This window comes from Hemitrygon akajei, unplaced genomic scaffold, assembly GCF_048418815.1.
Source record: "Hemitrygon akajei unplaced genomic scaffold, sHemAka1.3 Scf000078, whole genome shotgun sequence".
In the NCBI taxonomy this organism is placed as follows: Eukaryota; Metazoa; Chordata; class Chondrichthyes; order Myliobatiformes; family Dasyatidae; genus Hemitrygon; species Hemitrygon akajei.
Genome location: NW_027331964.1, coordinates 3603143 through 3629503, shown reverse-complemented (window position 1 = coordinate 3629503; position 26361 = coordinate 3603143). Strand labels below are relative to the sequence as shown.

The following is a 26361-nucleotide window of genomic DNA, read 5'->3' as shown; positions in this document are numbered from 1 at the left end:
GAACAGGTTCATCAGGATGTTGCCTGGATTCGGTGACATGTGCTACAAGTAGAGGTTTGATAAACCTGGTTTGTTTGTTCTGGAGTTAGAATAGAGATCTGACTGAGGTGTACAAGTTTGAGAGATAAGAGTTTGGGTCGACAGCTTGTATTTTGTTTGTTATTTTTTACATATGACTGGTGTCTATTACCAGAGGGCGTTTGGTTAAGGTGAGATGGGGTAAATTTACAGCAATTGTGGGTAGTTTTTTTAACAGAATTGTGGGTGCCTGGAATTTACTGTCTGGGTTAACATGGCTTTGTGAAGGGAAGGTCGTACCTCACGAGGCTAACTGGGTTTTTTAAAGCGGTAACAAAAAGCAATTGACGGAGGTACGGTAGTAGATGTGGTCTACATGGATTTTAGCAAGGCATTTGACAAGGTCCCTCACGAGAGACTCATCCAGAAAATCATGAGGCACGGGATAAGTGGAACCTTGGCTGTTTGGATAAATAATTGTCATACAGGAAGAAAGCAGAGGGTAGTAGTGAAAGGAAAGTATTCTGCCTGGAGGTCGGTGACTAGTGGAGTGCCGCAGGGATCTGTCCTGGGACCCCTGCTATTTGTGATTTTTTATAAAGGACCTGGATATAGAGGTGGAAGAATGGGTGAGTGAATTTGTGGATGACATGAAGATTGGAGGAGTTGTGGATGGAGCTGTAGGTTGTCGAAGGTTACAAGAGGATATAGACAGGGTGCAGATTTGGGCAGAAAAGTGGCAGATGTGGTTCAATCCGGATAAGTGTGAGGTGATGCATTTTGGAAGGACAAACCAGAATGCTGAGTACAAGTTTAATCGTTGGTTACTTAAGAGTGTAGATGAACAGGGGGACCTTGGGGTTCAAATCCATACATCCCTTAAGGTCACTGCATGGGTTGATAGGATAGTTAAGACCTCCTATGGGATGCTAGGCTTCATTAATAGGGGGATTGAGTTCAAGAGTAGAGAGGCCAAGTTGCAAATCTACAAATCTCTGGTGAGACCGCACTTAGATTATTGTGTTCAATTCCGGTCACCTCATTATAGGAAGGATGTGGAAGCTATGGAGAGGGTGCAGAGGAGATTTACCAGGACGTTGCCTGGTTTGGAGAACAAGTCATGTGAAGCAAGGTTAGCAGAGCTGGGACTTTTCTCTTTGGAGCGTAGAGGGATGAGAGTGCACTTGATAGAGGTCTAAAAAGTTATGAGAGGCATAGATAGGATGGATTGCTAGAACCTGTTTCCCAGGGCACCAATAGCAAACACTAGAGGACATATGTACAAAGTTAAGGGAGGGAAGTTTAGGGGAGACATCAGGGGTAAGTTTTTTACAAAGTATTGTGGGTGCCTGGAACAACTTGCCAGGGATGGTGGTGGAGGCTAAAACATTAAGGGTATTTAAGAACCTCTTGGACAGGCACATGGATGAAAGAACAATAGAGGGTCACGTGGTTGTGTGGGTTTAGTACTCTTTTTAAAGGAATACATGGGTCGGCACAACATCCGCGGCCGAAGAGCCTGTACTGTGCTGTAGTATTCTAGTGTCTAGAGTCTAGTGACTAGGGTCATGTCGGAGGCAACTATGTTATAGATGCTCCTAGTTATACATGAATGTGCAGGAAATGCAAGGAAATGGTCAATAATATAAGAAAGGATACCAAAGTATATATTTTTTCTTTCCCGGATATATAAGGAGTGAAAAAAGGGAGAGGGTCGATATCGTACCATAGAAACTGCTGTTGTAGTTGCAGTAACGGGTGAAAAGGAAATGCCAGACAAACTCTGTGCAAGTCACTGGCAGAATTCCAAAAGGTAAAGAACATCAGCAAACAGAATTGCGTGTAGTGCTATTACAAAGGAAAAGGGGCTTGGAAGATGAAAGGTCTGAAGATAGAAAAGTCACCTGGACTGGGTCATACAGTGTATCAGGAGCCTGCCTGGGGTGTGCGGGGATTCCCAGAGCGCGAGGACCTGGAGTGAAGGCTTCATCAGAACCAACAGCTGGATTAATAGAAAAATATATTGTAGAATATTCAGGCTGCAAAGAGAGATTCTTTGAATTGTTACTTGAATCCAGAGTTCAGCGAATGACTAATGGCGAATTTTGATTCCCAGGCTTTGCCAAGTCACAGACTAACACTTGAGATGTGGTTTGAACTGTGCATTTGATCACTCACCGATCAGCTGAGTGGGTAATTCCGATAAACCTTGCCCGATGTTCATGTATTTCTGTGGATCAGGACCTATTTAAATATAAAAAAATCCATGGAAACAGAGTTGAGATAATTAAAATAACTAAAATGTTTATCTCAATGTGCCTTTGTGTTCAGTGGGTGGTTTTAACATACCGAGTTCCTGTATTTCCCTCAGTATTCTGTCCAACTTCGGTAACTCAGTCCTCCATGTCACAAAGGATTCCCACATCGCCCTCCGGGCCCGGGAACCTTTGCCATTCACCAAACTGAGGAAGAGTCTGGAACTCTCTGTCCGGTTTCCCTTCTCTGTCAGCTCAGTGACTTTCTATAAAAGCAAACATTGGACTTATTGTGGAGCAGACAGACAGACATGGAGAATGTGCAGGAAAGTATCTGTTCATGGCACCAGTAGATTCAGAACAGATGCAGTCACTGGGCTGTTGCCTCATCCTCTCTGGGTTCAGTCATTAACAGAGAAACAGTAACTGAAGGAAATTCTAAATCAATAGTGTGTAAGAATAAGGATTTTCTGACACCCTGCAGTAGATGCAATGTGATTAATTTCCTCGATCTGTCAATGTGCAGCATTACATCAACAAGATGTGACAACAAGAACGGAAGATATGAGAGAGAGAGAACAAAAACAAATGGATGGCGGGCATCACTGAGTCGTGGCTGACAAAAGTTTATAGTTGGGTGCTTAAATCCAAGGATAAATATTGAATCGAAAGGATACGCAGGTAGGTGAAAGTGTTGGGTCGAAGCTGCTGTCATTAAAAATGAAAAGTCCTGAGAAAGAGGTGATGTCGGATTAGATGATGTGGATGTTAAGAAACTGCGTAGGTAAAATGACCCTGATGGAAATTATATACAGGCATGTTAACAGTAGCCAGGATGTGGGCTACAAATTACAACGGGGAGAGGAGATGCATGGAAAAAGTCAATGCTAAAATTGTCACGGGGAGTTTTAATATCCAGGTAGCTTTGGAAAATCAGGTCGGTGCTGAATCCCAAGTGAGGGAATTTATAGAATGCCTATGAGATGGCTTTTGAGAGAAGCCTATGGTTGAGCCCACTATAGGAAAGGCGGATCTGGATTCTGTGTTGTGTATTGAACCAGATTTGATTAGGGAGCTTTAGCTAAATAAACCCTTAAGAGGCAGTGATCATAAAATAGCAGAACTCAGCCAGCAGGTTGAAAGGGAGAAGGTGAAGTCAGAGGTATCAGTGCTACAGTAGAATAAAGGAAATACCTCGGTATGAGAGAGGAGCTGGGCAAAAATAAATTCGGAACTGACATTTAGAGGGACAATAGCAGAGCAGGGATGGCTGATTTTTCTCGGAGCATTTCAGAAGGTGCGGGACAAATGATCACAATGATGAAGAATTATTCTAAAGGGAGGATGATCAACTGTGGCTGACGAGGTAGTCAAAGCAGCACAAAAGCAAAGTAGAGGGCACAGAGTATTAAAAAATATCGTAAAAAGCTGGAGGACTGGGATGTTTTTACAAATCAACAGAAGGCAATTAAAAAGCCGTAAATAGAGAAAATATGAAATATGAAGGTAGGCTAGAGAATTATGTAAAATAGCTTACCAAAACGTCCGTCTGATATATGAAGATTGAAAGAGAGGAGAGTGGATATTGGGCTGCTTGAAAATGACAGTGAAAATCACTGGATTTTGGAATGGTTCCGGAGGACTGATCATTTTAAACTATAGGGCAGTTAGTCTGATCAGCTTTTGGGAAGATGTTAGCAGTCGATAATTGAGGATAAGTTTTCGGGGTATTTCGACGCACATGATAAGAAAAAGGCCAACATCCATGGAAGGGAATCCTGCCTGACAGAACTGTTGGAATTTTTGAATCTGGGAGAAAATTCAGAAATCGGAGTTGTAAAGAGTCTCTTGAGACCTGGTGCAGGATTTCCTGCAGGTTGAGTCGGTGTTCGGAAAGGCAAATACAAATGCCAGCATTCATTTCGAGAGGATCAGAATATAAGAACAAGCACTGGCCAGACGGCACTCGCATATTTTGATCCCCTGATCAGAGAAAATATGTGATGGCATTGTGCAAAATCCAGAGAGGAATCTAAACGAACAGAACCAGTGATGTTAAACCAGATTTTGATGGGAATGATTCCTGGATGCACCTGTACTGGCTGGAGTGTGGAAGGATGAGGGCGAATCTAATTGTAACCTGTGGAATATCGAAAGGCATTGAGAGGAGGTGGAGATGATGTTTCTAAGTGGGGGAGTCAAGAACCAGACGGAGCAGTCTCAGATTAGAGGGACATCCATTCGAAAATTGGAAAGCTTTTCCATAACACAGATAATGGACAACAATTATGGAATAAATCAGCATAATTCCCTGATGGTCCACTGCACTGTGAAATAATCCCTCAGTTTCACTGCTACCAGGTCTGAGGAGTTACCGTTGTGAAGGAAATTTAAAGTTTTACCAGTAAAGCAGACGTCTCCAGATGATGAATTTATAGATCAGCATCATATTTACAGATTCTTGCCTTTGGATAATGCCTGTGTGATTCATTACAGACAGCGCCAATGAATCCCAACGAGAACAGAGTTATCACGGGTGTAACACACTTGATTTTGTAATACCACTCATGGCTGAATAGGTCAGATCTAGGACAAGACAATCTCTGTTTGTGAGCTCCAAGGAGAGCGACCTGAAATGGTGTGACCCTGTCTCTCATAGTCAGATATTCAGCAAGTTAGCAGATTTTTTTTGGTTTGTCCCTTCCCTTTCAGGAAAAACTATTGATCTTCTGCCCTTTCAGGACAACCTGTTGATTTTTTGGGATCATGAGATATCAGCTAGATCACCAGATTTATGTTTTGTGCTTTCTTCTGCCCTTTTAGATCAAACTATTGATGTTTGTGGTCATAAGATATCAGCTTTGAGCGTGATCTTTCACATCCAATCAATCTCAGAGTTTTTCGAGGAAGTTACCAGGAAAGTTGATGAAGGCAAGGTTCTGGATATTGTCTACATGGACTTCAGTACGGTATTTGACAAGGTCCTGTATAGGAAGTTGGTCTAGAAGATTCAGTTGCTTAGCATTCAAGATAAAATAGTAAACTGGATTAGACAGTAACTTTTTTGTAAGTATCCGGAGTGTCACTATAGACTGTTGCATTTCTGTTTGGCGCCTGTATCTCGTGCAGTGTCAGGGGGATCGGTGCTGTGCCTGTTGTTGTTTGTCATCTATATCAATGATCTGGATGAAATTACGGTTAACAGCATCAGCAAACTTGTTGATGACTCCAAAATTGGGAAGGTGCAGTGGACAAAGAGGAAGACTACACGAGCTTGCAGTGAGATATGGACCAACTGGAGAATGGACTTAAAAGGGGCCGATGCAATTTAATGCAGATAGGTGCAAGATGTAGCACTTTGGATGGACCAATCAGGGTAGATCTTACAGAGAGACCGGTAGAACAAAGTGATCTGGGAATACAGGTACATAAGCCATTGAAAGTGGCAGCAAATGTTGCTAGGCTCTGAAAGAAAGTTTCTTAGCGCATTATCCTTGGTAAATGAAAATATCGTGTACGATATTATGTTGTATAAGACGTTGGAGAGGCCTAATTTGAATATTATGTGCAGTTCTGCACACCTACCTGCAGGACAGATGGAAATAAGTTTGAAAGAGTACAGAAAAAACATTACAAGGATGTTACCCGGACTGGAAGACATAAGTTATATGAAAAGAGTGAACTGATTAGGGCTTTATTCATTGGAACATGAAAGATTGAGCGGAGATTTGATAGAAGTGTAGACAATTACATTGGGATATAGGTAGGATAAATGCAAGCAGGCATTTTTTACTGAGGTAAAGAGGTACTCCAACAAGAGGTTATCACTAAAGGGTGAAAGGTGAAAAGTTCAAAGGGTACAAAGGTGAAACCGGTTTACTCAGAGGGTGGTGAGAGTGCGAAACTAGCTAGCAGGGCAAGTAGTGCAAGTGGTTAAGAGAATTCTGAATAGATGCTTGCGTAATGAGCGTATAGAGCGCCATGGCCCGGTGCAGGTCAGTGGGAATAAGTAGATTCTGTAGTCAGGCATGGAATAGATGGGCCAAAAGGCCTGTTTCTGTACTATACTTTGCTGTGACTATGACAAGTCAGCCACACATTGTTTGGGAACTCACAGAGCCAAGACAAGCTGTGGTTAGCTGGTTTCCCTCCCTCAGGTACCGCAGTGAAGCCGGTTGGCCCCATTGACAGTTTAATGCTCATCCTGGATTAATGAGATGAGGTAAAGCTACCCGACGGTTCAGCCAAGATTTGAAATTAGTTTCAGACCGAATGCCTTTTGGAAGTCTAGATATGCAGCCACTGCTCTTACTTCACACTGATAAATACAGCAGGTGATACAGGAAAAGGTGATGCTAAACCTGCAGTTCCCAGTGCCCCCCACCTTAAAAACTGAAACCAGATCTGCGAGAGACAAGTCAGTGATCAAAGTCTCCATTCCCAAGTCGATCTCCTAAAACGTGCAGGAGATTAATGTTGATCACTATTCCCGCTGATACCAGCAGATCAGTGACAATACACGAACTGTACTCACCTCATTTTCTTGTCGACTGAAATGTCCCTCCTCTGTCAGCTTCAAACCCAGTCTCTCAACCTTTTCTTCAATTGCTTGTTTGAGTCTGTCCCTGTAGAACTTTGTCAGTTGGTACAGTCGATATTCCTCCCCCTGTGCCAGGAGGTCGGAGATTGTAAACTCTGGCTCTGTGAATATAACAAGGAAAATGTAGGCTCGTCTCCACCGCTCTCACCCAACTCAACAAAAAACCGTGTCTTGAACCTGTCTGCAGATACAAAATTGGATTAATTCTCCATCTCCAACACCATCACACTGAGCATGGAGTCCCCCTACGGCTGTGTGCACAGACCACTGCTGTTCACTCTGCTGATCCACGACTGTGCTGCAACACACAGCTCGATCCACATCATCAAGTTCGCCGATGACACGACCGTGGTGGGTCTCATCAGCAACAACGACGAGTCAGCTTACAGAGAGGAGGTGCAGCGGCTAACGGACTGGTGCAGAGCCAACAGCCTGTCTCTGAATGTGAACAAAACAAATTTCTTGGTGTTCATCTAGCGGAGAATCTCACCTGGCCCCTCAACACCAGCTCCATAGCAAAGAAAGCCCAGCAGCGTCTCCACTTTCTGTGAAGGCTGAGAAAAGTCCATCTCCCACTTCCCATCCTCATCACATTCTACAGGGGTTGTATTGAGAGCATCCTGAGCAGCCGCACCACTGCCTGGTTCGGAAATTGCACCATCTCGGATCACAAGACCCTGCAGCGTACAGTGAGGTCAGCTGAGAAGACCATCGGGGTCTCTCTTCCCGCCATTACGGACATTTGCACCACACGCTGCATCCGTTAAGCCAGCAGCATTATAAAGGCTCCATGCACCCCGCATACAATCTCTTCTCCCTCCTGCCATCTGAGAAAATGCACCAAAGCATTCGGGGTCTCACGGCCAGACTATGTAACACTTTCTTCCCCCAAGCTATCAGAATCCTCAATACCCAGAGCCTGGCCTGACACCTTACTGCCCTATTGTCACGTACATTATTTATTGTAATGTCTGCACTGTTTTGTGCACTTTATGCAGTCCTAGATAGGTGTGTAGATTAGTGTAGTTGTTGTGTGTTTTTTTTCTTTTCCTCTGTTGTTTTTTACGTAGTTCAGTCTAGTTTTTGTAATGTGTCATGCAACACCATGGTCCTGCAAAGCGACTCATTTTTACTATGTACTGTATCAGCAGTTATGGTCGAAATGGCAATAAAAAAGTGACTTGACTTGACTTGAATGTAACACTTGCCTTAAAGCCTACCCAACAATGTTCTAGGCATTACGTAATAGAAGGACCACATTTAATATAAACCAGTCCATCCCCCATCAGACCCATTCACCTATTTAAATTTGGATGGGCATAAATGTTGGGACTGTTGGTAATATTCGCTTCCCAGAGACACTCTTTCCATCCTGGCGAATACATTTCCCTTGATACACATCCCGGACACACTCTCCTCATCTGGACAGCTGCATTTCCTCCAATTCACATCCTGGAAATCCTCAGAGCAGGTAGTACATTTCCTGTAGTGGGGTAATGGCTGCCCAGTGCACCACATGTACCACACCCACACATTTTCCCTCTCCTCTGACCAACCCTCCAACAAGGCCTCACCTTTACCCTCCACCCTGCCGCATTCTCTGAGCACATCACCCTCATATTTCACTCACCCGCTCCTTCTTTGGGACTTGACAGTTCTGTGTTCAATGAGCTTCCGAGCTGACAGACAGTCGCCTCACTTGTGCTGGTTCCAGGGTCCTGATCGGTGTCTCTGACGTCACTGTCTCTGGGCTGAATTTGCTCCTCCTCCTCTGCGGCCAGACCGCATTCCATTGGGACATTGCTCTCAATTTGACCCTGCTTTGGTACCTTGCTTCCCGTGTCCAGATCATCTTCCCTCGATGATCCGCCTGGTAAAATCCCCTTCAGTCTTTTCGCTGCTCGTTTCAATTTCCCACCTGAAATAAGTGATGTATTGCAGGTCATACAAGTATGATTTAGATCTGAGCAAAACTGATTCAGATTGCAATGGAGCCGAGACACTGGCTGACCAGATTTGGAGTGGAACTGTGCTGGTTAATGTGAACCGTACATCCTGTCAGGTGATCATCCCGTTAAGCCGGTGACCGGACACATTTACTCCCAGTAAAATAGCACAATCGGCACAGTAATACTAATCACAGCAGTTGAATGCATGGATGACCACGGGATCATAATGCACCGGTGTCCGGAGATACTGGGAAATATCACTGTGATTATCTTCCACAAGCTAAAATCTCCCTCGGTCACTCACTGTCCAGTAGTCTGTGTCACACAAAGACCAGCAACGGGATTACACATGGTCCAGTCTGCTGGATCACACATTCTCCAGTTGCTTTGTCACACGATAGATAGATAGATAGATAGATAGATAGATAGATAGATAGATAGATAGATAGATAGATAGATAGATAGATAGATAGATAGATAGATAGATACTTTATTCATCCCCATGGGGAAATTCAACCTTTTTTCCAATGTCCCATACACTTGTTGTAGCAAAAACTAATTATACAATACTTAACTCAGTAAAAAATATGATATGCATCTAAATCACAAACTCAAAAAGCATTAATAATAGCTTTAAAAAAAGTTCTTAAGTCCTGGCGGTTGAATTGTAAAGCCTAATGGCATTGGGGAGTATTGACCTCTTCATCCTGTCTGAGGAGCATTGCATCGATAGTAACCTGTCGCTGAAACTGCTTCTCTGTCTCTGGATGGTGCTATGTAGAGGATGTTTAGGGTTTTTCATAATTAACCGTAGCCTACTCAGCGCCCTTCGCTCAGCTACCGATGTTAAACTCTCCAGTACTTTGCCCACGACAGAGCCCGCCTTCCTTACCAGCTTATTAAGACGTGAGGCGTCCCTCTTCTTAATGCTTCCTCCGCAACACGCCACCACAAAGAAGAGGGCGCTCTCCACAACTGACCTATAGAACATCTTCAGCATCTCACTACAGACATTGAATGACGCCAACCTTCTAAGGAAGTACAGTCGACTCTGTGCCTTCCTGCACAAGGCATCTGTGTTGGCAGTCCAGTCTAGCTTTTCGTCTAACTGTACTCCCAGATACTTGTAGGTCTTAACCTGCTCCACACATTCTCCATTAATGATCAATGGCTCCATATGAGGCCTAGATCTCCTAAAGTCCACCCTTGGTTCACCGACTGACCATTCCCTTGAGACGCACGTCCTCCGGTCCCCTGGGTCGCAGGCTGACCATTCCCTTGCGATCTATGCTGACCTCTCCCCTGGTTGCCATCTTCTCCCCTACCTGCTGATCATCATGTAACAACTATGCATGTCATTGGCAAAGTCTTGGTTATAGAGCTTTGTGTGTAGTTGCAGTTGCTAATCTATAGGATGGAGGTGATGAAGCTGGAAAGTGTGAAGTGAAGAATGAACACTACGGTACTGGGCTAGGGTGTTGTTTTTTGAGTTATATGGTTGGGCTGGGACAGCTTGCCCTGGAGCTCAGGAGCTTGAAGGGAAACCTTACACACACACACACACACACACACACACACACACACACACACACACACACACACACACACACACACACACACACACACACACACACACACACACACACACACACATACAGTAATCAGAGGTGCAGATAGGGTAGATGGTCATAGTCTTTTTGCCCGGGTAGGGGAGTCTGAGACTCGAAGGCAGGGATTTAAAAGGGACCAAAGGGGCATTTTTTCCACGTGGTGGCTGATGGGCGTAAATTACACGCATCCGGAGGAGGCCGCAAACACAAATAAAATTACAAAATTGAGAGCATGTGGGCAGGAAAAGGGGGCGAAGAAGTTTACAAGGGAAGTTTGGGAAAACGGCAGGAAAATGGGACATTTAGATCAGCATGAATTATATGGGCCGAAAGACCCGTTTCCAAGCTGGAGCATCGTTTTTATTCCAGCTGGAATCTCAGATTTGAGCACAGTCACAATGTCTACAGGTGACAGAGACATTTGGTCATTGGTTATGCCGGGCTTTCTAGCCAAGACCCTGGGAATTTAAATTCAGGTAGAAGATCATCTCAAGAGGGAAATATTTAGAAACTCAGGTTCACCATTTCTCCACAGCCCAGACATTCACTGGGGTGTTAAAACTCCGAAGCAGATCACAAATGTATTTACAATGAGCTGCCTCCTGATCCTCAGCCATTCCCAGCACCGGCAATGATCTCCGCTCCGCTACAAAAAACAAATTTCGGTGACACCCCTCCTCCTTTGCGTGGCAGGCAAGAAAAACCAGGGGGGAGTTGGTAGCTTTCCTTCCAAAACCTGAAATGCTGTGTTATCATAGAATCACGGAAATCCCGGAGATGCTCCTATCATCTGCTTCTGAATTTTATAAATGAAAGTTGAAGATGTCTTACACATCAGGGCCTGTCTGGAGGTGAAATGGTCCCTGACCCTGAACATTCACATAAACGACAAGATCGCTGTCACATTCCTGTCTGTGTTTCACTCACGACCACCTGATTCAGGAGCCCCTGCTCCTTTCACTCAGCTGAAGCTTTGTATGATGAGCGGAGTGATTCGACCATTACTGGTGTCAGGCCCCTGCGCTGGAACTGTTGGGTTGATCAATACTCAAGGCCGCTTTACCAGTGGGATAAATGACACTGCTGGATGAAACTTTTCTATGCACTGTTAACACCTCTGTCAGTTTTTTTTTTCACCTGAACTATTGTGTACATACGCGATAAAAGTTTAATTCAAAGATCCCTGTGATCATACCTTTGTCCATTCTGATTCTGACTGACGATTGTTGATTGTCGTCGTCTTGATAACACTTTGGTCGCTCTGCAGGACGGCTCCACCTGCTGGTGAGGCTCAAAATTTCACAACAAGCAGACAGTGAGTCAGAGAGTACGACTACTTTGCACATAATACAGTTTTTCCATCCCCTGTAGCATTTGGCATGGGGACCAAACATTCCCTGTTAGTAACCACTTCCATACCATATCTGTCCACTGATACCTGGCGCATCTGCTGACAGAGTTACAGAGCAATAAAATGCAAATTCAGAGCGTTCGGCCCAACGAGACAATGCCAACCACAGTGCCCACTGAGATGGTCACAATTTCCTGTGATGGGGCCATCTCCCTTCTGGCCTCTTCACTCCATCTACACACCCCAACTGCTTTTTGAATTATGCAACTGCACCTGCCTCATCCACTTCCTCTGGCTGTTTCCTCCACATGATCCCCAACATCTGCATGAATCCGCTGCTGATCAGATTGGCTTTGCAATCTCTTTACCAGCCCCTGTCCATTTAGATCCCCTATAGCTACGATAATCTTCTCTGTGAACAGCAACTACTAACGTTGTGCATTCTGCAAACTTACCTGTCAAGTAATCCTTGTGCAACCGCATCCAAAGCACATTACCAGACCTGGAGTGATTGCAACTGGGACTGACCGAGGCATTCCACCTATTTCGTACCTTCCTTTGTAAAGATATGTAATGTTTACAGGACCAGTGTTCGAGTGAATGAGACTCACCAAACTTTCTCCTGACTGAATCAATGAAAACTCTGAGTCAGAGGGTTCTCTTCAGTTGGTACTCTCAGTCCTCGGGCTGGTTCACTTGTCGCTGTTCCCTCGTTCTCATTCGTGGCTTCTTTCCAGCTGTGGGCTTTTCTTCCAATAAATCTCTCACCGCAGGTCTAACTTTAACCAGAGAGACAATGAAGCACATTAACAATACAAAGGAAAAAAAAAATCTGTTCAATTTTTTCAAAAGCGAATCTCACTGAAATTTAAACGCTGAAGACAAATAAAAAGATCTCATTGAACAAATCTGTAATTGTCCCTCACACGTCACAAATCCTGATACGGGATACGAAGGACTCATCATTCAGTCATGATAAGATATCAGAGCAGAATGAAGTGATTCAGTCCATCGAGTCTCCTCCATCATTCAATCATGGCTGATTATTTTTTCGCCCCAATGCCATATTCCTGCGTCCTCTTACGAAGTGCTGGAAACTCGGTACATCAGATTGGATCTGTGGATAAAGACACTGTGGAAGACCCAGTATCAGAACTGGGATTATCCAAGATGATGCGTGATATGCTGAACGCTTAATTGCGCAATTTAGCCCAGATCTCATCCTTGCTCATACCTATAATGGGGGAGGTACTACACACAGTGTTCTGAAAAGGTAGTAAAAGTGATTATCGGGGCATTAATAGTGATATTTCGAGAAACGAAAACGAAAAGCTCTTGAATTTATAGTAAATGGACCTTCTATGTATTCGCTGCATTACAGTGCCTGTTTGGAAGTAGGTCTTATGGTCTTACGGAAATGCAGCTTCCCTGAAGGTGGAGGAAAGAGGACACACCAACAGGTGGAACTGGCTGTGGGATGACATGGTTTGTCAAGTCTGAAAACGAGTTGAATGTACCATAACCTTCAGACTGAATGAGAAAACCATTCTGAGGGTATTTGAAATGTTAGAAGCAGCGGAGATGTGATCGTATGATTAGAGGACAGGGGTTGTGTCTCCATCAGACCCACAGTGGGATGGGTTACAATGTGCAATGGTGAAAGCACAGTGTTTGGGGCAGGATTTAATCACCGATTCTGACACAGTCAGCTGGTTAATTTTGCTGTAAGAATGCAACATTAATGGAAGAAGACAAAGGAACTTCATCGGTTGCCAGTTGTTCAACTGACGTGTCCAGTCTGTATGTTCCCTTGACAGAAACAGATATTCGCAGTGGGGACAAGGGGTACAGTCTGGTTTATTTCATGTCGGAGAGGGGTGTGGAGTTTTGAAATCAGTGCCCTGTGGTACCACCATCCTTAATTTAGCGTGTCCGGAGTGGAGGGTTACACAGCACGGGAACAGCCTTTGGCTGGCCATACCTGTTCTGACAATCCACTCACTGTCTACACTGGCCCCATTTATCAGCACTTGGCTCATAGCCGACTGTCTCTTGGCAGTTTCAATGTTCATCAGGATTATTCCCTGGATCACGTCTTGAATGACGGATCAATATGAGGTACTCGCCAGTTCTCCAGGAGTTTGCTGGTGGCTGGGCAGGTCACAAGGATATTGGTCAAGGCCCCAGCAATTTCTTCTCTTGCCTTTCTCTGTAACTTGGGTATATCCCGTCTGGCCCTGGAGACTTATACGCCTTGATGCGCTTTAAGAGACCCAACACTCTCTCCTTCTTTATTTCAAAATGCCCGAGCATACCAGTACTCTCCGCACTGATCTCCCTATCCTCCGTGTCTTTCTCCTTGGTAAACACTGAGGTAAGTTACTCATCAAGGACCCACACACATTCTCGAGTGCTCTGTTTGATTCGACTTTCCTGAGCTTTGCATACTTCTCCTTTTCCTGCTTCACTAAGTTCATCACTTCTCACGATATTTAAGGTTCTCTGACGCTGCCAATCTCGTCATTTCGTCATACTGGAATATACCCGTCCTATACTCCGTGCAGATGGACTTTAAACACCCTCAACATGTCAGACGTGGACCTGCCAGAAACAGTTGTTTCCCATTAACTGTCCATAGTTCTTGCTTAGTGAATTAGTAATTTACCCTGATCCAATTCTTTACCCTCCCGCAAATCTACACTTTCCTTCTCTATAGCTCTCTTAAACTTAAGGAGTTCTGCCTAAACCATTCACCCACCAAATGGTCGGGTATTTAGCTAGCATAATTACCCAACATCAGTTTCAGTACAGCTCCTGCTTTTGTTGGACTATCTACATATTGATTTAAGATGTCATCCGAGATAGAAAAAATAGTTGAAGCCAGTGAATCGGGGAGCTTTTAATAATCAAAAGAAGGTAATTAAAAAAGGAATAAGCCGAGAAAAGGTGAAATATGAAGGCAAGCTAGCTAATAATATAAAATAAGATACCAAAATGAAGTATCATGATGAAGCACGGTAATGTATCATATTCAATAGTGATTAATATGCATTGAATCTAACATGGTCCGGTCTCCAGCGTTCCCACTAAATTACTATTTTTGCCGCTGCGTGGATCAGCCATAGCTCTGAGTCGGAGATTTACACTCGGCCTGAAAAAAGCGCGACATCTTAGATGTGAGTGTATTTGCAATGCGCATCTATGAATATTTAGAATGGACTGACAAAAAATATATGCTTTTGTCTTTATCTGTTAATGGAAGGATATGATAAATTATAATGCAACAAAGAAAAACTCTCAGATTTCGTGAACTTTTTTCCAGCTGCATTATAATCCATCTGCGCTGCAGCAAAGGCTCCGTGACGCGAGCATTTTAATCACAGCGCAGCCGCACACCGGCGCAGCTCAGAAGGAACAGTGACAGTCTCTCTCTCCAGGTTACCCCAAGCTGCCTTGTCAGCGACAACCTGTTGTTGGAAACAGGAAAGTCGCACAAATCAGCACCAAATCTCACCCATATTCAAATTCGAGATAGTTGAGGGCCCGTCTAAATGGAAAATGCACTAAATGGCCGTGTTATTAGTTACAACTGTACATCCGATCATTAATGGGAATCTGTTAATCGCGCGGCAGCAACTCAAAGGATAAAACATGCAGATATGTTCAAGGGGTTCAGTTGTTGTTCAGAAACATCCGAATCTGGAATGAATGTGGTCTAAGTGACCCTGACCGTGGAATGATATCTGGTGCCAGACAGGGTAGCATGAGCATTACGGAAACTGATCATCTCTTTGGATTTTCACGCACCATTCGCTCGGTTTACAGCGAATGGTGCGAAAACAAAATGAAAGGAAATCCAGTGAGCAGCAGTTCTGAGGGTGAAAACGCCTCGTTAATGGGAGAGATCAAGGAGATTGACCAGACTGATTAAATCCGACAGGAAGGTGACAGTAACTTAAATAGCCATGCGCTCCAAAAGCCAGGGTGCAGAAGAGCGTCACTGAACGCCGAACATCGGATTTGGACGGGGTACAACCGCGGTAAACTCCGAACGTACACTCAGTGGCCACATTATTAGGTACGGGAAGTAGATAAGAATTGCCCACTAAGTGTAGACGTCCATAATTTTAACAACTGCCAGAGAGATTTACTACAGGATTTTTTATATTTTAAATATCACTGCCAGATATACACCGACTTTGCTCACAAAATTACACAGAATTTAAAAAAAAACACGCATCCGTAAATCCAGGCAATCTTCTGGACAATATTGAACTGGTGGAAACTCTAGAAATACTATCGTGACAAGTGGGGTAATAAAACACCTTAACAACCCGATTTTACCATGTTAACATATCCCATGACTATCGTAACGTTGTCCCTTTAACATACATTTTCTATCTCCCGTTGTAATTTTCAGACCATGTCATTACTACTGTGTGGGGGTCTGTATATAATCCCCATCAGGGTCTTTGTACCCTTGCAGTTTCCTAGCTCTACCCACAAGGATTCAAAACCTTCCTACCCTATGTCACCTCTTTCTGATAATTTGATTTCATTTCCACCAAGAGTCACGCCACCCTTTCTGCCGACCTGCCTGTCCTTTCGATACTGTGTGTACCATTGGATGTTAAACTCCCAGATAAAATATTCTTTCAGCCACGATTCAGTGACGCCCACCATCTCATGCATGCCAATCTGTCAATATGCTGCATCCCTTTGTCTTCACCATCTACACCTCGGACTTCAACTACTGCACAGAGTCTTGCCATCTTCAAAAGTTTTCTGATGACTCTGCCATAGTCGGATGCATCAGCAAGGGAGATGAGGTGGAGTACAGGGCTACGGTGGGAAACTTTGTCACATGGTGTGAGCAGAATCATCTGCAGCTTAATGTGAAAAAGACGAAGGAGCTGGTGGTGGACCTGAGGAGGGCTAAGGCACTGGTGACCCCTGTTTCCACCCAAGGGGTCAGTGTGGACCTGGTGGAGGATTACAAATGCCTGGGGATACGAATTGACAATAAACTGGACTGATCAAAGGACACTGAGGCTGTCTACAAGAAAGGTCAGAGCCGTCTCTACTTCCTGAGGAGACTGAGGTCCTTTAACATCTGCCGGACGATGCTGAGGATGTTCTACGAGTCTGCGGTGGCCAGTGCTATCATGTTTGCTGTTGTGTGCTGGGGCAGCAGGCTGAGGGTAGCAGACACCAACAGAATCAACAAACTCATTCGTAAGGCCAGTGATGTTGTGAGGGCCAAACTGGACTCTCTGATGGTGTGTCTGAAAAGAGGATGCTGTCCAAGTTGCATGCCATCTTGGACAATGTCTCCCATCCCATCCATAATGTACTGGTTAGTCACAGGAGTACATTCAATCTAGATGTAACACTGAGCGTCATAGGAAGTCATTCCTACCTGTGGCCATCAAACTTTACAACTCCTCCCTCGGAGTGTCAGACACCCTGAGCCAATAGGCGGGCCCTGGACTTATTTCCACTTGGCATAATCACTACTATTATTTAATTATTTATGGTTATATATTGCTATATTTCTACACTGTTCTTGGTTGGTGCGACTGCAACAAAACCCAATTTCCCTCGAGATCAATAAAGTATGTCTGTCTGTCTGTCACGTCATGATACATGTTGGTACCAACGACATAGGCAGGAAGAGGGATGAGGTCCTGAAGTGTGAGTTTCGGGAACTAGGCAGAAGGCCGAAGAACAGGACCTCAAGGGTGGCGTTCTCAGGATTGCTGCCAGTGCTACGTGATAGTGATGGTAAGAATTGGATGAGTTGAATGCGTGGCTGAGGAGTTGGTGCAGGGGGCAGTGTTTTAGATTTTTGGATCACTGGGATCTCTTCTGGGGAAATCGGGACCTGTACAGATTGGATGGGTTGCACCGGAACTCAAGGGGGAGCAATATCCTTGCAGGTAGGTTTGCTAGCATGGTTCGGGAGGGTTGAAACTAAATTGCAAGGGGGAGTGGAACCCGGAGCGATAGAGCAGTGAAAGAAGTGCATGGAGTAAAGCCAGATCTAACATATTGAGAGGCTTTCAGGAAAGAGAAGCAGAAAAAAGGGTGTAAAGGTAGTAATGTAGAAGGGCTAAACTGTTTGTACTTTAATGCAAGAAGCATCAGGAACAAACGTGATTACCTGACAGCTAGGAGACATACATGGAATTATGATGTAGTGTCCATTACAGAGATTTGGTTGGCACCAGGACAGGAATGGATTCTCAATATTCCTGGATTTCAGTGCTTTAAAAGGGATAGACAGGGGTGGGGGAGGGGAGGAGGGGTAGCATTACTGGTCAGGGATAAAATTACAGCTACAGAGAGGGTGGGTAATGTAGCAGCATCCTCTTTTGAGTCAGTATGGGTGGAAGTCAGGAACAGGAAGGAAGCAGTTACTCTAATGGGGGTATTCCTTAGGCATCCTGGTAGCAGCAGAGATACCGAGCAGCAAATTGGGAGGCAGATTTTGTAAAGGTTCAAAAATAATAGGGTTGTTATCATGGGTGACTTTAACTCCCCTAATATTGATTGGCACCTGATTAGTTCCAAGGGTTTACATGGGTCAGAGTTTGTTAAGTGTGTCCAGGACGGATTCATGTCACAGTATGTTGACAGACCGACTGGGGGAATGCCATACTAGATCTAGTATTAGGTAACAAACCGGGTCAGGTCACAGATCTCTCAGCGGCTGAGCATCTGGGGGACAGTGATCACCGCTCCCTGCCTTTAGCATTATGATGGAAAAGGATAGAATCAGAGAGGACAGGAAAAATTTTAATTGGGGAAGGGCAAATTATGAAGCTATAAAGCTAGAACTGTGGGTGTGAATTGGGATTATGTTTTTGAAGGGAAATGTACTATGGACATGTCGACGATGTTGAAGGATCTCTTGAGGGATGTTAGGGATAACGTTGTCCCGGTGAGGAAGATAATGAATTATAGGGTGTGTTATGAAGGATGAACAACTCTGATGGGCAGAAGGGAACAGAGCTGCCCATGTCTCCCCCCCCCCCCCCCCGGGAGAATTACAAACTGTTACTGTTACCACGCTGCTAATGAGAGAGAAAGAGAGACAAAGGGGAAAACATACTGGGACTGGAACATTTGCTTCAGATAAGGGAGAGATAACACCGGGAGAGAGAGACTTGTTGTTCCACCATATTATGACTCCTGAAAGACTTATGGCTCCGGAGGGGGCTGATTACTTGGTACTATTCTGTTCATTAAAAATCCTCAGTGGATAGCCGGACTGGGCTGGTTTGATGGACTAAGCCATTCAAAACTGATTGACACCTGAGACCCCGTGAGGAGGGATAAAAGTGAGGTCTGGGGAGACACCCCCCAGACATACCAGGATACACACTAGTGAGCACTGCTTGAGTGTTAGAACCCACGAGAAGGTGTGGGGCATCGGAGACCGAACAAAAGATCGGTCAGTTTAACAGTGTTTAAAGCAGGGCCGGTGGGGGCTTGTGTATTTGCCCGCCCTTGCCTGGGTGACAGGTCCACCATAGAAGAGCGGTCTAGCTGAAGGACAGAGGGGTCATACCTGAATGGCCACAACACATCGACGGATCAAGAACGTAAAGCAAGGTTTGACTGACTGCAGCTGTCACTGTTCGCTCTCTCTCTCTCTCTCTCTCTCTCTCTCTCTCTCTCTCTCTCTCTCTCTCTCTCTCTCTCTCTCTCTCTCTCTCTCTCTCTCTCTCTCTGTCTCTCTCCCTCTCTCTCTCTCCCCAACAATTACAACAAAACCACCAACAACTAACTCAGCACGTATGAACTGAACTGAAGTTTATATTCACATATGACAATTCATTATCTCCTAGACATAGATAGAGCTTGTTTATCATTGATTATTATTATACTCAAACTTATAGGTTTAGTATTGCTAAAGTGTATTATCTACATAATTGCATTGTTGATATTGATTTGTATATTTTACTATTAAACATTGTTTGAAAATAGTACCACCAGACTCCAACGGATTCTTCTATCTTTGCTGGTAAGACACCCAGTTACGGGGTATGTCACAAATTGGGGGCTCGTCCGGGATTTGCTAATAAAATGGGGGGGGGGGGCACTGAATCGGGCTACAAGTCCATCATTTGATCTGGTTGCGTGGGTAAAGACGGGAAACCTGTACTGATGGATATAGACAAATTTTTAGAAAGCCCGACTTTGAAGGCGCTTGAGGATGCCACAAAGATGGACTTGGTGACTATTGCGAAACGATTAAATCTCCCAGAGGTGAAGTCGTCAATGAAAAAGTGGGAGGTACAGAGGGCCATAGCCCAGCACTATATATCGGTAGAGATGCTTTCGGCTGGGGTATTGGATCTGTTCCCTGAGAAGAAACCAGTTGTTGGGGTGGTTCAGTTAGAGTTGGAAAAATTAAGGTTGGACGCGGAAAAGAAGCAAAGGGAGTATGAGCTCCAGCGAAAAGGAGTTGGAGGAAATGGAAAGGGAGAGAGATAGGCAGCATGCACTGGACATGGAGAGATTAAAGCAACAGGGAAAAGACCGAGGGGAAGGCTCAATTGAGAAGTTTAATGTTAGTAGAGTTTAGGTTAGTACCTCCGTTCGATGAGACAGATGTTGATAATTACTTCTTGCACTTTGAAAAGGTGGCAGTGAATCAGAAGTGGCCCAGAGATCAGTGGGTGGCGTTGTTACAAAGTGTATTAAAAGGGAAGGTTCAACAGGCATATGCGGCGTTGTCCGAGGGGGAGTGTGAGCATTATGAGGAAGTAAAGCAGGCTATCCTTCTGGCCTACGAGTTGGTACCTGAAGCATATAGACAAAAGTTCAGAGATTTAAAGAAACTGTGGAATCAGACGTATGCAGAGTTTGCCTATGAAAAGGGTGTGCTCTTGGATCGCTGGTGCGCTGCAGAAAGGTGGAGGAGGAGTTCCATCGTTTCAGAGAGTTAATTCTGATTGAGGAATTTAAAGGTTATGTTTCGGATAATATCCGGATGTATCTGAACGAGAAGACGAATAAGTCTCTATCGGAATTTGCCAGGTTCGCAGATGAATAGGCCCTAACCCACAAGACAATGTTTTCCTCAAATAAGAGTTACCAGAAAGGCAGTAGGGACGGTAGAGAAGGTCCACCGTCTAATGTAGAGAATAAGCCGGGAACTAGTGGTAAAGGTAAGGAGGAGGACAAGCAGGCTGGCAGGAAGGTTCCCGGCTGGACCTGTTATAATTGTGGAAAGGTTGGTCATATTGCATCTAAGTGCTTTGCTCTGAAGAAGGAGACAGGAAAAGGGAAAACAGCAATCCCTACAGGTTGCATTAGCAGAACGATGAGGGAGGCAAAGGAAGATAGAGTACAAGAGGGCCGTGAGAAATTTATTTCGGAGGGGACAGTGTCTGTGAAAGAAGGAGAAACCCCAGTTCCAGTGAGAATCTGGAGGGATACTGGGGCTGACCAGTCATTGATCCTAAGTAAGGTGCTAGATTTCGGTCCTGAAACTGGAGAGGTGGCATTAAGAGGCATAGGAAAAGGGACAGAAGCTGTACCTTTGCACAGGATCATTTTAAAATGTGACCTGGCATCTGGACCTGTTGAAGTAGGGGTGCGGTCAGAATTACCGAGAGACGGCGTGGACGTCCTTCTTGGTAATGATTTAGCAGGTGGTGACGTGTATTCAGCAGTGAAGCTGACAAGTAAGCCTGTGAATGCTGAGGACCCGCCCATAGACTCTGAGATCTATCCCGCATGCGCAATCACTCGCAGCATGTCGAGAAAGGCGGCTGAGAAAGAAGACAGTTTAAATGAGTCCTGTGTTGATTTGGCTGAGATGTTTTTACCGACCCTGTACCAAGAGGGGTTAGGGGATGGTAAAGCGGAGAATAGGGAGGTGAAAGAGAATAAAGGAGAGGAGATAGACCTACCCTTAGCAAGGAAGGAATTTATAAAGGCACAGATTGAAGATGAGAAACAAATAAGGCAGTTAGAAGGTCCAGGGTAGGGCACGTATGATCTGTCTGGTTTGACAGAGCTGTTTTCAGTTGAAGAATTTAAATGTGTTCCCGATGATATAAGGGCAGTCCTGGATGAAAAGGATGCCGCTACCTTGAAGGAGTCTGCTAGGTTAGCAGATGAATTTGTTTTAACCGCAGGGTTGCGTTTACTCGGGATGGGAGTTGCCCAGAGGATCAAGGGAACTTAGACTTTGGAAAAGGGACTAGTATGGAAAGCCTGGAAGAGGTAGATGTCCCGTTTGAGTGTGTTCAGGGTGTGGATGCACAGGGTACTGAACCTAGTATTGAAACTCAGGAAAAGGCTGAGATATCTGATTTAGATGTAAAGGAATGCAGTCCTTTTTGGTCAGATTGACTTGGTTCAGTGAAGAAAGGGTTAAACCTGGTACCAGTGGAAAGTGAAAATTCTCAGTTGTTTGTGTTAGAAGGTGTGTTAAAGGTTAGTGAGGAGATGAAAGCTGGTGATGTGAATATTATTGAAGGGAAAAGTATTGTTCCTAGACTATTGAATAAAGAAAATTTAAAGTCTGGATTGGTTTTAGAAGCAGTAACCAGGCTGAAGAAACAATGGTTTGTTAACAAGGTGCCAGTGAATCAATTACAGTTTGTTTTGGAATTTAAAGGTATACAATTCGCTGATGTTATTCAAGGATGTGATTTGGAGGGACAGAACCGAAAGTGTTGTTTTGACAAAGAGGGATCACTTGCAGATGTTAAACTGAAAACTAATAGAATGAAGGGTCCGAAAGATAAAATTAATGACTTGCTCAAAAATAAAGAGTTGTGTGGAAGTTCAGAAAATTGGCTAAGTTTGGAAAACATTGGTGATAAGATAACTTCTATGAAAGGAGTATGTGAAAGCCTATTCCACACTGGTGAGCTAGTTAACCACGTGAGAGTTAAGTGGAAAAGGGGCAAAGGTTGACAAAATGCCACTTTGAATAATAGGATCTGGTTTTGAGGGAATTTGACAAAGCATGTGAAAGATAAAAACACCATGGGTGTTTGACTGTTAAGTTTAAAAGTAAAATAGAGATTGGTAATTGCACAAACTTCTGTAATGTACCACAATCTAATTACACATGTATTGGTTCACATTTTGTAATATACACTTAAGCTAAGATCACAACCCTTTAGTATTTTTTTGACAGAGATAAAGAATAGGCGGTTATTAAATTGGAGTCTGATGCTACAAGTGTTTGATATTCAGATACAACATATTAAAGGAAGTGACAATGTTAATCGCTGATTGTTTATCTAGATGCGAAGTTGAAGGAATATCTGTATTGCTTTGTAGTTAAAAACACTTTTGTATTTTGTTAGATTCCGTAATTCTGTAAGACGCTGTATTATTTAATTTTCCCCTTTGGTGAAAATTCCTAGAAGGATGGGGCTATTATGAAGGGATGAACAACTCTGATGGGCAGAAGGGTACAGAGTTGCCCATGTTCCCCCCCCCCCCCGGGAGAATCACAATCTGTTACTGTTACCACACTGCTAATGAGAGAGAAAGAGAGACAAAGGGAAAACATACTGGGACTGGAACATTTGCTTCAGATAAGGGAGAGATAACACAGGGAGAAAGAGACTTGTTGTTCCACCATATTATGACTCCTGAAAGACTTACGGCTCCGGAGAGGGTTGTTTACTTGGTACCATTCTGCTCATTAAAATTCCTCAGTGGAGGCCGGAGTGGGCTGATTTGATGGACTAAGCCATTCAAAACTGATTGACACCTGAGGACCCCCTGAGTAGGGATAAAAGTGAGGTCTGGGGAAAACACCGCTCAGGACACACCAGGATACACACTAGTGAGCACTGCTTGAGTGTTGGAACCCACGAGAAGGTGTGGGGTATCGTGGACCGAACAAAGGATCGGTCAGTTTAACAGTGTTTATAGCAGGGCCGGTGGGGCTTGTGTATGTGTCCGCCCTTGCCTGGGTGACGAGTCCACCACAGAAGAACGGTCTGGCTAAAGGACGGAGGGGGTCATACCTGAATGGCCACAACACATCGACGGATCAAGAACGTAAAGGAAGGTTTGACTGACTGTAGCTGTCACTGTTCGCTCTCTCTCTCTCTCCTCTCTCTCTCTCTCTCTCTCCTCTCTCTCTCTCTCTCTCTCCCCAACAATTACAACAAAACCACCAACACCTACCTCAGCACGTATGAACTGAACTGAACTTGAGATTCACATATGACAATTCATTATCCCCTAGACATCGATAGAGCTTGTTTATTATTGATTATTATTATACCCACACTTTTAGGTTTAGTATTGCTAACGTGTATTATCTACTATATTTGCATTGTTGATATTGATTTGTATATTTTACTAATAAACACTGTTTGAAAATAGTACCAGACTCCAAGGGACTCTTCTTTCTTTGCTGGTCGGACACCCAGTTACGGGGTACATAACAGGTGAAGGAACCAATGAGAGAGAACTTGATGATGGTGAGGAAGATATAGAGGAATTTAAGGTGGGGGTGAATTTAACGTGAATTTAAATATAATCCCCCGCCTTAAATAGAGAGAGAGAGGAGAGAGAGAGAGAGAGAGGAGAGAGAGAGATGAGAGAGAGAGAGAGAGAGTCTTCAATTGCTGTCAGTTGTCGACGTCCCTGTCAGGATGCGGCAGGAGACTTTATTTCTAATCAAATATCCCACTGGTTTCATCAAACTACTACGGATACAATCAAGTACATTGTTCTTAAAATAAAACTGCAATGTATACACCACCCTGTAAACTTAGGTCATATCGATTTCTTCTCAATCACTGAAAAAAAAAGTCAAGATCACAGACTTTTCCTCACAGGACAACTCACACGGTGCAGATGTCTCTCTGTTAAACCTTCTTTTGATCTCCCACCTACCCACACAGTTCTGACAGAAGGGAATCAACACCGCAGGCGGTGATCCACAACAAGTCTCAGCAACCGATTCTATAATGGAACTATCACATCTTTACACACCTCCCCGCTCCCCCCCCCCCCCCCATAAACTGCAGTGTGAGTAGTTCTCATCATTTTGCTCTCTCCCAGTAACAACCTACCGAAATGTCGTAAAGGGCAGACAGATAGTGTCGATCCCACCTGCGATGGAATGAACAAAGCAAATCCTCAGTTCCCTCGGTCGGGGATCGGTAAAGCCCCGAGTGTGGACGGACCGGCTTCCTGTTACTGCAAGCGGTAGCCCGGGGACAGTTCCGAGATGCGGGAAGCTCGCACCTCCCGAGCCTTTGCTGATGATTCGGAGCTGGGGTTGAAAGAGCGGCGTTTCCGATAACACCTCCAACTACACCGGTTTCCCGCGGGACATGCACAGGAAGTCGATGTATTCAATTAGCTGAAGGGAATTATTAATTCTTTCAAAAGCGATTCGCTGCAGTTTAATTGTTGAACAACCGAATAAGTTCTCAGTCTCATTTAAGTGGCTAACTGCCTTTGTGATGTTTATATTTCAGTAAAAAAAAGCTTCTTACCTTGTACCACGGCTCCCAGATTCTGTTACCACCCTGTCCCACTGAGGCTGTGTTACGGGTTCTGTAAAAATTGAACACACCCTGGTTAATGTTCACTCAGCTCCTGGTGATAATCATTAACTAAACCCACAGCGTTATCAGCGGGTCTCTCCGCGTCCTGTTCCTTAGCTCAGGGTACGTTCTGTCTCCAAACAAACATCACCATGGAGATGAAATGTGATCTCAGTGATTTTGAGAGTGGAATGTTTGTCGGTGCTAGACGGTGCAGTTTTATAGACAATAGACAATAGGTGCAGTACTAGGCCGTTCGGCCCTTCGAGCCAGCACTGCCATTCAATGTGATCATGGCTGATCATCTACAATCATTACCCCGTTCCTGCTTTCTCCCCCATATTCCTTGACCTCCGCTATTTTTAAGAGCTCTATCTAACTCTTTCTTGAAAGCATCCAGAGACTTGGCCTCCACTGCCTTCTGAGGCAGAGCATTCCACATATCCACCACTCTCTGGGTGAAAAGGTTTTTCCTCAACTCTGTTCTAAATGGCCTACCCCTTATTCTTAAACTGTGGCCTCTGGTTCTGGGCTCCAGACGGTGCCTGGTTTCAGATCCTCACACAACAGGAACTATTTTGTCCACGTCCCTATCAAACTCCGTGGGATACTTTATGTCTCATCGAAGTTCCCACTCATTTTACCAAATTTCCGCGGATACAATCATGTACATTGTATTACGTACCCCGTAACTGGTGTCTTACCAGCAAAGATAGAAGTATCCTTTGGAGTCTGGTACTATTTTCAAAACAGTGTTTATTAGTAAAATATACAAATCAATATCAACAATGCATATATACAGATAATACACGTTAGCAATACTAAACTTAAAAGTGTGGGTATAATAATAATCAATAATAAGCAAGCTCTATCGATGTCTAGGGGATAAGGAATTGTCATTTGTGAATATAAAGTTCAGTTCTGTTCATACAGGCTGAGGTAGTTGTTAGTCGATGTGTTGTAATTGTTGGAGAGAGAGAGTGAGAGAGAGAGAGAGAGAGAGAGAGAGAGAGAGAGAGAGAGAGAGA

The 26361-nt window shown here is 44.3% G+C and overlaps 2 protein-coding genes across 3 annotated transcripts in view; one reads left to right on the top strand and one right to left on the bottom strand.

The window, feature by feature from the left end:
• LOC140722508 (NACHT, LRR and PYD domains-containing protein 3-like) overlaps positions 1-26361 on the bottom strand; it is an 863879-nt gene that overhangs the window by 241585 nt on the left and 595933 nt on the right. The window contains exons 1-3 of one of the 2 annotated variants that reach the window (XM_073037232.1): positions 11628-11696; positions 8504-8791; positions 6808-6974 (exon numbers count right to left, since the gene is read on the bottom strand). The exons of the other annotated variant lie outside the window; for it this stretch is intronic. Coding sequence (XP_072893333.1) covers positions 6808-6974; positions 8504-8791; positions 11628-11637 — 465 coding nt within the window. The 5' untranslated portion in view covers positions 11638-11696. Of the gene's footprint in view, positions 1-6807; positions 6975-8503; positions 8792-11627; positions 11697-26361 lie in introns of those variants that run through there. 2 annotated transcript variants of the gene reach the window in all.
• The window catches only part of LOC140722503 (cell adhesion molecule CEACAM1-like), a 392933-nt gene that overhangs the window by 314638 nt on the left and 51934 nt on the right, over positions 1-26361 (top strand). The gene's annotated exons all lie outside the window — the stretch shown is intronic.